The sequence below is a fragment of the Geospiza fortis genome, unplaced genomic scaffold, assembly GCF_000277835.1.
Source record: "Geospiza fortis unplaced genomic scaffold, GeoFor_1.0 scaffold27, whole genome shotgun sequence".
In the NCBI taxonomy this organism is placed as follows: Eukaryota; Metazoa; Chordata; class Aves; order Passeriformes; family Thraupidae; genus Geospiza; species Geospiza fortis.
In genome coordinates this window covers 4240719-4253018 of record NW_005054329.1, presented here as the reverse complement: position 1 = coordinate 4253018, position 12300 = coordinate 4240719, and the positions used below count along the sequence as shown (strand labels likewise).

The window sequence follows — 12300 nt, the reverse complement described above, 5'->3', positions numbered from 1 at the left end:
CCTGATGTCTGTCCTGGTCTTATTCACATTTTTCAGCTGTCACACACAGCCACAAACCACCACCCTTTGTCCACTCTTCCCTCCCAGGAAAATAAAAATCAGTCTGCATTAACCCCAAGAGAATTCAAGGGTCACCACAGACCCTCTGCTTTGCACACCTCCAACATCAGCAGCTCAGTATTAGCTCCTGCTGTACAAAAAACTGCTGACACCTTTTTGCAAATGCACATTTTCACAAAGCAGCAACCAGTGGTCAGAAATGAGTTTTGATTATATGCTTACACAGTTTCAAAGACTAGTCTCAATTTTATTAGCTATTAAACCATCTCCATGTTTTGTTACCCAATTATCAACTGCATGAGATTAAGATACAATGGGGAAGAACTGAGCCTTGTTTATGTGCAATTCAAGCAAATAAATCCACTGTGAACTGTCTGGGGGGAGAACTTCAGTAACTTCAAAAGAGAACTCAAAGAAGAACACAGATGAGTACACTTCTGCATTAAAAAACCCAAATAACAGGCACAATAAAAGACCTGACAACAACAAAAGTAGAGAGCAACAGGGTGACATCATTAAATTTTCCATTTTATTTGATTTCCTCTAGAAGCTACAAAAAAATCTTTTCCATATGAAGAATACCTGTGGGATTTTTATCACCTGCATCAGTTATTTTATATTAGTGTTCATATTCCTTGAATGCCCTTCATATGAAGGTCAGAGAATGCTTTACAAACAACTTTTATTTGCCTCAAAGAAAGCAAGAAAGGACACTGAGTCTCTGAAAACATTCTTTGTGTTTTCATGGTGGCACCATCCACAAGGTGGTCAGGCTTGTTCACCAGCAGCGAGTCAGCCTGAGCCATGGAGAGCTGAGGCAGAAGAGGACTGGAAATTCAAAGCAATGCTGGGACTGAGGCTTTCTCTCAAAGCTGCTCTTGTTCTGCAGTCCTGAATATTCATCAATTAATCCCCAGACAGCATGGATTTCCAGTTATACTTTGTTGTATTCCTCAGATTCTGCAAGTAAAGCCTTTTCTGCTGCTCTGATGGCTGTACTGAGTTACCCAGGCCACATTTCTGTGTCTGTGCCTGGCTTAGCTGCATTCAAACTCAACACAGAGCAAGGCAGCTTTAATTTGATTTGATGACCACATTGCACAACTTAGAAAGAAAAAGTGATCACTGTCTTATAAATTACATATTTGAGCCATCCAGCATGAAATGTATGAGGAGTTCTTGCAGAGGGAAAGAAGGAGTTAGGGGAGGAAGAACTAGGAGTGGGAAGAAGTGTTTTGGTTAAAACAGAGCCACATCAATCATTTCCATCCTGAAATAGGCTAACAGCTAGGACATTAATACTTATCAAAGAAACAGGGGAAAAAACCCACTCATTAGCAAATAAAGGTGTTGCAAAGCATTAAATAATTCCCACCAGCTGACAAGGGGGCTGTGATTTATAATAGTGTGTTATTGATAGATCACTTCCCATAATTAGGAAAAGTGAGACTGGTACTGCTTACAGCATTATTTTGATCAGAGCCTTGAAAAATACTGTTGAATAATAACAAACACTAGGCATAACAATAGAAAAACACCACAACATTGCTCTCAGGCTGCTTCAGATTTGAAACAAAATATTCTAAAAAAAATTCAGTAAGAAAGGCAATTCTGTTTGGACACATAACCTTATTTCACAACAGCATCCTGGTGTGAATTATTACTATGATAACTCTGGGAGGATCACAGACATAAAACATTCAAACTATGCAGCAAAAATAAGTCAGAACCAAAGGCTAATTATTTCCCATTTTTTAAGCAACAAGTTACTCCTCATAACTCTTCTCTTCCTAAAGAAACAGAGTAACCTCAGTCTACTAAAATATCAAATAAATCCAACTAACTTCCCTAGTAGCACAAGTCAGCATATGCAGGAAATTCTCACCTGCCACAATAACTTTCCATAGTGCAAGGAAAAAAACATACTGGCAATTTCCATTTCCTTTCAGTCACATTATCAGGTGTCAAAACCACTTTTATACCCAACAATAAAATAGTTACAATAGCCCTGGCTCGAACTTTTGTCAGAAAGCAACATAAAAATGAAAGGCAAAGAAACAGAGAGCCCAAGAGCTGAAGATTGCAGGAACTCACAGCTGAGGAGGGAAGATACATTTCCAAAGAGAAGACATAACTGATGTTATCCACCTCTAATGCCCCAGACACTGCTTGAGGCAGGATCTCCAGGGAAAACAAACCCTGTCTAACAAGCAGTAGCTGGTGATTCTGCCTTTACTGTTCCTATTATTGTAAGCTTCCCTGTTTTCCTTATGGTTTTCACCATTTTCTCCTCTCACTATATTCACTTTCTTTTTTTGAACTATCAATGCAGAGCTCAAAGACCCTCAGAAAAATTTCATGTCCCACCTTTTTCCTTCTCCAGTACAGCACACGTGGACTACTGAAATTACATTTTGGTACAAGCACTTTCATCCTCATCACAGCTCTTCCAGTGCTTCTTCCCCCCATCATTTTAATATCAAGCATAATTTCCACACTACCTGAATTTGCCATCTCAGGTCACTAAAATCAACCCTGCAATGAGAAAAGTCAGTATTCTCCAGGCAGACAACTGAGCAGTAATTAATAACTGCAGCAGTTGGAAGCACAGAGGCAACCACCTGTTTCCCAGTCATACTAAAAAAAAGGAAAAATCTGAACATTAATGCATTAATGTAATTCTGAACAGCAAGGGCATTTCACCAGATATTTGCCCAAAACCACACAGAATTAAAAGCCCATAAAGGACATTTTTCCAGACTGCCAGGCAAACAACATTAGTCACTGGCTATATAATACTTGGCACATGAAAAACATTTCTGCCCAAAGAACCCAATGCACTTGGGACACATTTAGACTAGAAACTCTCCCAAGAAGTAGGTTAAGTGATATTATCCTCTTTTATCTGCACCAAAAATGAGGCACAGTAAAAATCAGTGTGTCCCGTTCAAGGTTACAACAATTAGTGAGAAAAGCAGGAATAGAATCCAAGTGGCCCAGCTCCTATTTTGTGTCCAGTGTACAAAACCCACCAGACTGTGCCACTCATTACTCCAGTGACAGGAATATCAATTCCTGTGGCTGATCTGCACAGGAAAGGAGCCCACAGCTGAAGTTCCCAATGCAGCTCCCTCTAGGATGCTCTGATTCTGCTCTTACAATTCAGATTCCACCAGAATCTGTGGATCAACACATAACAGGATGTCACAGTGTTATAATGCTGCATTTTTGCAGGAAAAAAAGTCCTGAAAGGACATTCTGACCACCTGCCTGAAAATCCCAAGAAGTGCCAACACAATAATCCAGTTACATTGTCCATGCTGCTGTAAAACTACAATGAAGTCACAATGTTTGAGCACACCCAAAATTTAAAATTAATGTTCCTTGCAATGAACACATCCTTTTACAATCAAGATGAAGTGATTTTTTTTTTTTTCCTGTTCTGCAGCGCTTCTCTACTATCATGGTTAACATTTAATGTCATTTATTGTCATTAAACTCAGTATTTGTGTCTAATCAATACTAAGCTACCAAGTGCAGCTGTACCAAGTCTGGTCTTTCTCTACATGCTCTATTGATTGCCTTTTTTTGAGCCCTACAATAAACACAATTTATAGAAATAATTTATCAGGGAACATATCAAAATAATTTAATAAACAAAACCTATCTATACCTTTTCCCTTCAGTCATGTGACAGAAAATCATTGTAACTCATTAATGGTAATCTTAACAGTTCGATTTTAAATTTATGTAAAAACAAGAGGAAGCTATGAAGCAACAAATTTAAATCCAAATATTTTTAGCCTATTTCCACATGCAGATCAACAGTAATTTTTTTTCATTTTGTAATTCGCAGCATATTACTTTCAAATAAATTTATGACAACTCCTGTCCAGCTTTGTTCACTTAGAAAACTTATAATGCACAGATATTGTAAAGTTTATCCAAGTTGCCAGAATAATCTTTTCACAGATGAGTAATTAAATAATTTGATACAAATCCTACTTTCCCAAAAAGCCACAAAGTCAGAAAAGTTGATTTTTTGCTTCCTGCTTGAAGCAGTAGAAAACAGCCTTCCCAAACATGTGGTTATCACATTTTGTAAGCAGCATCTCCTGAAGATAAAACAATACCACCACCCCTCAAACACCCCCACACGTGGGTTCAGGAAGAGTTGGAACTGGAGTAAAGCACATGGATAAATGCAACTCTGAAAACAGCAGGGGATACAACACGGCACTTCAGCGAAGTTAAAAATCAAGGAAAAAATTTGAAATAACATCACCTGTTCAAGACTACAATTGCACTCAATTTCCCCACCTCTACTGCTGTTAACAAAATAATTTGAAGGTCTGAACACAAACCCTTCACTGCAAAGGAAGGGGGAGAAGGAAAGATGACTTGCAGAAGACTATTTTTACTTGAGCAAGTGAACTCAGCTGATGCTGCTGTCACTCAGCAGTGCAGGGGAGACTGAGTTTGCTGCTCTTCAGCAAACACAGCTTTCCTTCACTGGCTGAAAGTAATTCTGGTTTGGGAGTTGATCCATTCTGCACACATCCTTCACATAAACAAACAACAAACAAGCAAAAAACCTCTACACTGGTTAAAGCTCAAGTGTGGGGCATGAAGTACTCAACAGCATCCCAGCAAGAAAGGGGAAACCTGCCCAAAAAAGCAATTTCCATGCTCAGTGGACATAAAATACATTGTTTTCTGTTCCAGTGGAAACCCCTTACCAGGCACTGCCTCGGGCACCCACAGGGCGAGGGCATGGAACACTTCACCAAGGACAAAGCATGAGCAAGTGCACACTGCAGGCCATAAACAACCTCAGTGAAGCTGCAGATGGATAAACCCAAAGCTTATACCACTCAAAGAATGAGCTGACACTCCTGGGTTCCAAAAACCTGCTCTGACCACCAGCATTACTGTACCTGGATCAAGTGACCACACCACCAAAAGCTTCACTGAACATTTCATGTGTGGGGAGGTATGATATCGGATTAATCACAGCACCAACAAGTATCTTCTCCCCCTACAAAACCTCTTTGTTGCCCAGTATTGAGAACAAATATTGAGAAACAGGCAGTTGCTTAGTAAAGGAAGCTGATATTCATGAGTTGGTGGTCTCGTCTCCTGCAGGAAACAAGCAGCACTGGGAACAGGGAAGGGTGGCACAAGGTCTCTGAAGAGCAAGAGAAGAGAACTCTTGTAGCATCTACCACAAATTAGAGGTCACATCTCTTAAAAAAAACCCCAAAAAACCAACAAAACTCAATCAGTATTTCAGTCTAGAAAGTGACTTTCAAAACTTCCTTTAATCTAAGCTTAGCTGATGCCTTCTGCTCCACGGTGATTCCCCTTGAATTCCAAGATAGTGCAGGAAGCAGGCAGCTGGTAATGAGGGGAAAGGCAGAGCCTCTGCAGACCCAGTCTGACTGCTCCAGGCAGCATCAGGCCACACACACCCTGACCAGGAGCCCTCCTGGCTGCTGCTGTCATCTCAGATTGCACCTGCTCAGACACAGCAGTATATTACAAAATAAAAAAAATCAACTGCCCAGATGTACATAACTACTAAACCCAGAATTCAAGTGCAATGACTCAACAGAGACAGTCCATGAGAAAAACAACTACTGCTATCTACACACATCCTATCTTACCCATAATAATCTCTCTGCATTAACCTTGCAGAATGATAGCTCATTTTTACCTTATCTAATATTATATCTTCAGTATTACATTAGAGGGTACATATGGATCCTTCTGGAAAACAGTACTTCAATTGTAATAAAGATAACTTCTTTTCTTAAATAAAATTGAAGAGGAGGGGAAAAGAAATTTATTAACTAGACCTAAATACTGTTCCATGGCTACTGCATGTCTCCATGCACCCCACAGGCAGCAAAGTAATTCACTTCCATGATTTCTACTGATACATAAAATGGGTTAAAGCAAAGAAGAAAAAACACTTAGCTGTTACTTGCAATAAAACAAACTTCCTGTGTTTTTTGGTTATGGCTTGGTGAGAGCTGTTAAACACCTGAAAAAGGAAAGTTCCTTTACAGCTGTGTGTGTATGCAATTAATGCATTTGACAAGCTGTTGTGTTCCCAAACAGCTGCTTCCATTACACAGACAACTTTACCATCTGCAAAACTATTGGATAAACTACAGAAAGTAAATATCAGGAGAGCAGGTGCTCATAAATAACAAACGCTGCCAAGATAACACACTTCTGTAAGGGAAGTTTTCATTCTTCCCACTGGACTTCTTCTTACTCCTGAAGCAGGTAAACTCACAATTAAAAATGGAGGAACCAGTGCTGTGACCCACAGGAGCAGTAAAAAAAGGTTCAGGGCAAGTAGCTGTGAAATCACAATTAAATGTAACTCATCTCTACTGCCCTCAGCCAAAGGGGTCAGTAAATTTGTACCTGAAAGAGGGTCCTTTCCAAATACATAAGGACCCAAATACATAACCAAGCACAGTATTCATCATGGTAAACAAACCAAACCAGTGTTAGCTTAGTCTCATCTCCTGTGTCAACATTCACATCCTAAACACAGCATTTTCCATTTATGTCTGGGACTATGATCTTCACTCCGTTTCACATCCAGCACTGCTATTTAAACCAAAAACTTGTCCATGCATCCAGGACCAGAACAAAATCAGGCATTTGCTGGACCCAGCATCAAAACAAAGCTGCAAATAGAAAGAACCAGCTAACATCCAGTATCTCATGAACCACAGGACAGGGCTTTGATATTTGTTTCTCATAGGTAGCCCAGTTATTACCAACCTTACTGATTATTGTCCTCAAAGTGACTTTTAACAGTCTCCTCGTGTCTTAAAAATAAGCAGAATGCACTGAGACATGCAGCACAGTCTGTGCACTCATTTTCCTTGTATTTCATGAATGTTCTTTTGGAATGGCACCACAGCCCCAGAAGTCTCCTCCCCTGGCAGCCATGGGGCTGTTCATGCCATCAGTAATGCATGAACAATCAAAGGCAGAGGAAAATGCCCTTATCTCAGCTCATCAAAAATACAAGCAGGCAAGCCACAAAGGGGTCACAAATTAAAAATTAAATGCAGGCAGATCTAAAGTGTATTGACAGACCATCACTTCGAAACCATCCCTGAGAAGCAGCTGGAAACAGGAGACACATAATAAGAATCGAAGGCAGCCAGAAGAAGAAACGAAATAACTCTTATTCCAGAAGTGTATTTAGCAATGAAGAATTAAGCAGGAACAGAGGGATCTGTGGTGGTAAAGCCAGCAGCTCACACCCTCACAGGCAACACATTTCCTGCAACTTAGCCAGTGTTTTCTTTTTTCTCTGTTGTCTCTGACTTCTGTTTCATAGCTAAAATAAAAGGTACTGTTCTTCTCCTGCAACATTTCGTTGTGAATATGAGTGCACAGGATACCAAAATTTCCAGCTTTCTGAAATCAGAATCCAGGATTACAAAAAATTGCTCTTCAAAGCTCCATAACACTCCAAGTTAATAAAAAACGACATTAGAACAGCTCTGTAAAGCTATTTCATTACTGCCTGAGTTTACCCTGATAATGACCTAAAGAAGTAATTAAATCCCTGAAGACTTAACTGCCTTACAAGTTTGTAAGTTTTCCTACTTTTACTTTTGCTGAAAGTAGCAAATTAATTATTCTTTCTTCAGTGCCAATAATCTACTGCTAACAGCAAGGGATACAAGCAAACATGAAATATTTTCTCAATTACTAAATCCCCACTTAAAAATTTTTTCTGTCTCCCATTTTTCAATCATACCAAATTTCTCTAAATGCCAAATTCTGCTGATTTTAAAAAACAGATATTTGTATTCTGACCCATTACTGTACGAATATTATTGTGGTATTTATACAAACATTATTGTAGAATCCTATCTTAAATCTGAATATTATTAGAATGGTTGGCTCAATGTATAACAAGAATTTGCCTACAAAGTATTTGTGCACTCTCAAAGTCTTCCGGGCTCACGTATCATAATAAATAATTTAAAGTGGAACTGTTTCTTTTAATGCTCTAAATATTTTCAGATTTATTATTCCTGCTTACTCCTGCTGTCTTGCATAAGGATATTAAAAGCTACAACTCTGACTACACTTACTACTAATAATTATTGTAACAGAAATTAATCCATCTTTTATATTTCTTAACAGCTTACAGTATTTCAAACATAACTTTAAGAAAGCTTTTAAATACTTACTCATCTTCATACTTCTATAAAAAGTAATAGGCATGCTCAAAAAAATCAGGATGGGAACAGGCAACCTGAAATATAACAGTGCTCAGAGGCCAGCAAAAATTGCAATGCCACTTTTAGTTACTTAAGAAAATTAGGTGAAGAAAGGAGTATTTCTGACCCACAAGTAGACTGTTCAGAGTACAAAAGGAAACATACCTACCCAAATCCTACACATATTCAACATACAGGTTTGTGAAACTGAAATATGCTGTTGAGAAAGAAGTTTCTTTCAGCAAAAACAATTAAATTTTTTAATGTAAAAGACTACATTAATATTATCTGCCTTTTTCTTTTACACTACTTAAAATTCAGTGCCATATATATGATATGAAAACAGGAGGGATGCCAAAGCTGCTGAATACAAAGCTGCTTTTGAGACCATGGGCAGAAAATGGTAGGGAAAAAGCTTCAAGATTTCTGATGATGACAACTTCCCTAGAGGACTCTTTCCTAGAAATAGTTGGAGGTGACATAAGCTGTTGATTCTTTGTTCTAATATCCCATTGCAGTGTTTGCTGCCAGATGCAAGGACACAACATACTTTTAATTTATATCTACATAAGATGCTAAATGTGGAAATGCTTGGAAGTTAATACCCCCTTTGAGACCAAGGGCATGCCTTGGTATCACAGAAAAGTCTCCTCTTAATTAAAACAACATTTTATCCTTGAAAGTACATTTAGGCATGCATTATGCTCCTTAGGTCCAAAAGAATTCAGCTCTTTTGGCAGCCCCAAACACTCAGAAATCAGCTGTCTGGCCAATGCAATGGGAATGCACAACTAAATCACCCAGATGTGCTTTGTTACCTTGTTTGACCATTTGTAGGCCTGCAGGAGTTGGCTGTAGAGGGGGGTTTTGTCCTGCACAGGGTCAAGGCTCAGGAGCCCACTGTTGTGCAGGGGGTGGTTCTCTGAGGGCTTCCCAACGAGGTTGCTCAGACGTTCCAGTTCCCTGGGAGGAAGCAGAAGGGCAATTTTTAGAGTCAGAGCTGGGAATCACAGATGTGCAATCCTCCAGGGACAGCAGCATGCACCAATTCTATTTTAGTAGCTAAATGAGTTTTAAATATGTCCCAAATCTGATTTAAAACATAATCCCTCTTATTACCCAAATGTTTTGAACCAGTCTGTTGGTTGTTAGGCTCAGTTCTTCTTTGGAGAGAAAGTACAAGTCAAGAGTCTTTGAAAACAACCTGGAAAGAGTCAGACTATGGCAGGTCCTGTTCACAGCCCAGGGCACCTCCTGAGCAAAGCAGCCCCTCAGAAACCACAAAATTCTGACTTCAGCACTGCCTGCAACACTAGAAGTTATTTTTTTACCCACCAAGCAAGGAGATGCCTCATCATTTCATTAAACTCCAAATTAACATTGTCCTCATATAAATATACACAAGAACTGGTATTAGTCCTAAGTCTGGAGACAATCCTGCAAAGGCTGTGATTACTCTAATCAAGGATCTGCCTTCCAAGTTCTCAGGATCTTCTGATTTGCATGAGCAATTTGTATATCTGTAGTGTAAAATACTCAAATGAAGCATAATAAGCACCATTTTCCCATGAAAAAATCCCTCACTGTGAAATGATCTATCATTGCTTCATATCTCATTTGTCAAACACAACATTTAATCATAACAAAAGTTAAGCAATTTTTCAAACTTGCATTAATCAGCTGTAGAAGAAAGACTGGCCACTTTGCACAGATATAAAAAGCAGTTTTTCAAGTGACATGACTAAAGTACTTTTCCTTTTGACTGCCCAGTGCTACACCCAAGTCTGAACTTCAGAAGCTACACTAAATTAAATGCAGCACTCAAAAGGCAGCTTATGAAAACATCTGCAAAGAGAAATCCAAAATATCTCCATTTACATTTAAGAAAGGTTACAAAAATAAACTCCCAACAATCAGGGAACTGACAGTTAAAAGACTTCCAGACTTCACTAACACAAAATTCTCCTTTATTAATCATCATTCCTTGAAGTTTTCATGGCCTACATTCTTTCCAATCCTCTGGTGCTGTGAACACTTGCAAATCTGCTTAATACCCCTTGACAAAATAATACAATAAAACAAGTGTGACTAGGCATAATAACTGAGGATTTGCTGAACAGAGATACCAATCAGTATTTTCACTACATAAAAGTGCACTGGTAGTATTAACTTCAGCACACCTTGGAGAATTCCCTTGCTCCTTGAATAGGCCAGTTCGTGGAATACCCTGGGTTGGAAGGGTCCCACAAGGATGCAATTCCAGCTCCTGAGTTGTTATTTATTATTATCTGGGAATGAGATTTTGGGGTTTTACCTCATTACTCTTTAGGAGGCCACAGTGGCAAGAAGGAGAACCAAAGGAACAGCTCAGCTTCCGTGGAGCAAACTGTGAGGCCTTGGAAACTAAAAACCAAAGGGATAAAACACCCACTCCTAGAACTGGGTACAGCATCATTCATGAGGAGGGTTATCCACCACTTTTCCCAGCAGAAGAGAAGTGGGTAACAAATTACATTACCATCATCACAGCTAAAAATCAGCAAGGCCTTTTAATTGACAAGAAAGAAAGTCTTGTACACAAGACCCTGAAGCAGAAGATGTCCTGGGAAGGGGTGGTTAAACACCTGGGGACATCTCCCTGGACAGTGCTGATGGCTCCCAGGACAATCAGCCAAACCCAGTGACCCAGTGGTGGGACCAAGATAAACAATCATTGAGTTGGTGAGGTTGGAAAACACTTTATGATCATTAAGTCCAACCATAAACTTCACATTGCTGAGTCCACCACTAAACCTGGTCCCTAAGTGTACACGAAGTACTCCGTTCCTGTGTCTGTGTAGGGGTTTTCAACTTAAATACACAAAATTACTGAATGAAACTGTTTGTCCACCTCTCTCTTCTGCTCATAACTTTCCTCCACGTCTTCAGCCTCAGCACTTTGTCTCTACTTTCACAAAACACACCTGCTGGTACTAAGCAACTACACTTACCTGGGATAACTTTCCAGCCTGACAAGTTTTGGTAATAAAATGATCATTCCTGAACCCCTTAGATGCTACTGCACCTAGAAAGTGTTTTAATTTTTAACAAAAAACTTCAAATATAGAGATAAATCTCCCTGCAGCCGAACACCTTCATCTTGTCAATGCAATCCCACCGACAGGTCCTTCGTGAAAACAAAATCAGAACAAAAACCAGGTAAATATTATAAGCACATTGAACCCTTTGGAGACTCTGGAGCAGAACCCCACGAAGGGGTTAACACGCAGGGTGCCGGGGGGGGAAACAAAACAAAGCATTTTCATATTTATTTGCCTAAAACTTTGCCGTGGAGTGAAAACGGCCCCGCCGGGCGCTGAGAGGAGCCAGGACACCCTGGGACCCCCTCCCTGCCCACCGGGGGCTGCCCCGCCGGGGCCGCTGCTCACCCCAGGTCGCGGCTGACGGAGGGCAGGCTCTCCTGGAAGGCGGCCACGAAGCCCTTCTCGCGGCCCTCCAGGGTCTCCTTGTTGCGCATCCCATCCTTGAGGCAGTCGAAGACCCTGGTGACGCTGGAGCGCAGCGCCTGGATGGCGGCGATGGCCTGAGAAAACGCCTCCAGGTTCACACCGGGGCTCAGCGCCCCGTCCGCCATCTTGGCCGGCCCCGCCGGCCTTTCTGCATCGCCGCGGTGCACGCTGGGAAATGTAGGTCGTAACTCTTTGTTTCTATTGTCTCATCCTAATTCAAATTGTCCAAATTATTATTACTCTAATTGTATTACTATTTTTATAACCATTTTATTACTATTAAACTTTTAAAATTTAAAAAAAAAGTGATTGGTGTTTTTCACACTTAGGTCAACAATCGTGGAGTCGGCAAGGCTGGAAGAGACCTGTGAAATCATGGGATTAGCTCAGCTGGATAGAGCATGGTGCTTATAACACCAAGGTTGTGGGTTCTGTAGGAATCTATAAAGTTAGAGGGTTTTAGG

General features: G+C 40.2%; 1 protein-coding gene across 1 annotated transcript in view; it reads right to left on the bottom strand.

Moving 5' to 3' along the window:
* Positions 1 to 11975, bottom strand: part of MED27 (mediator complex subunit 27) — an 84744-nt gene extending 72769 nt beyond the window's left edge. The window contains exons 1-2 of the mRNA XM_005421278.1: positions 11756 to 11975; positions 9146 to 9290 (exon numbers count right to left, since the gene is read on the bottom strand). Of these exons, the coding sequence (XP_005421335.1) occupies positions 9146 to 9290; positions 11756 to 11961 (351 nt within the window). The 5' untranslated portion in view covers positions 11962 to 11975. The remainder of the gene's footprint in view (positions 1 to 9145; positions 9291 to 11755) is intronic.
* Between the last annotated feature and the right edge of the window lie 325 nt (positions 11976 to 12300).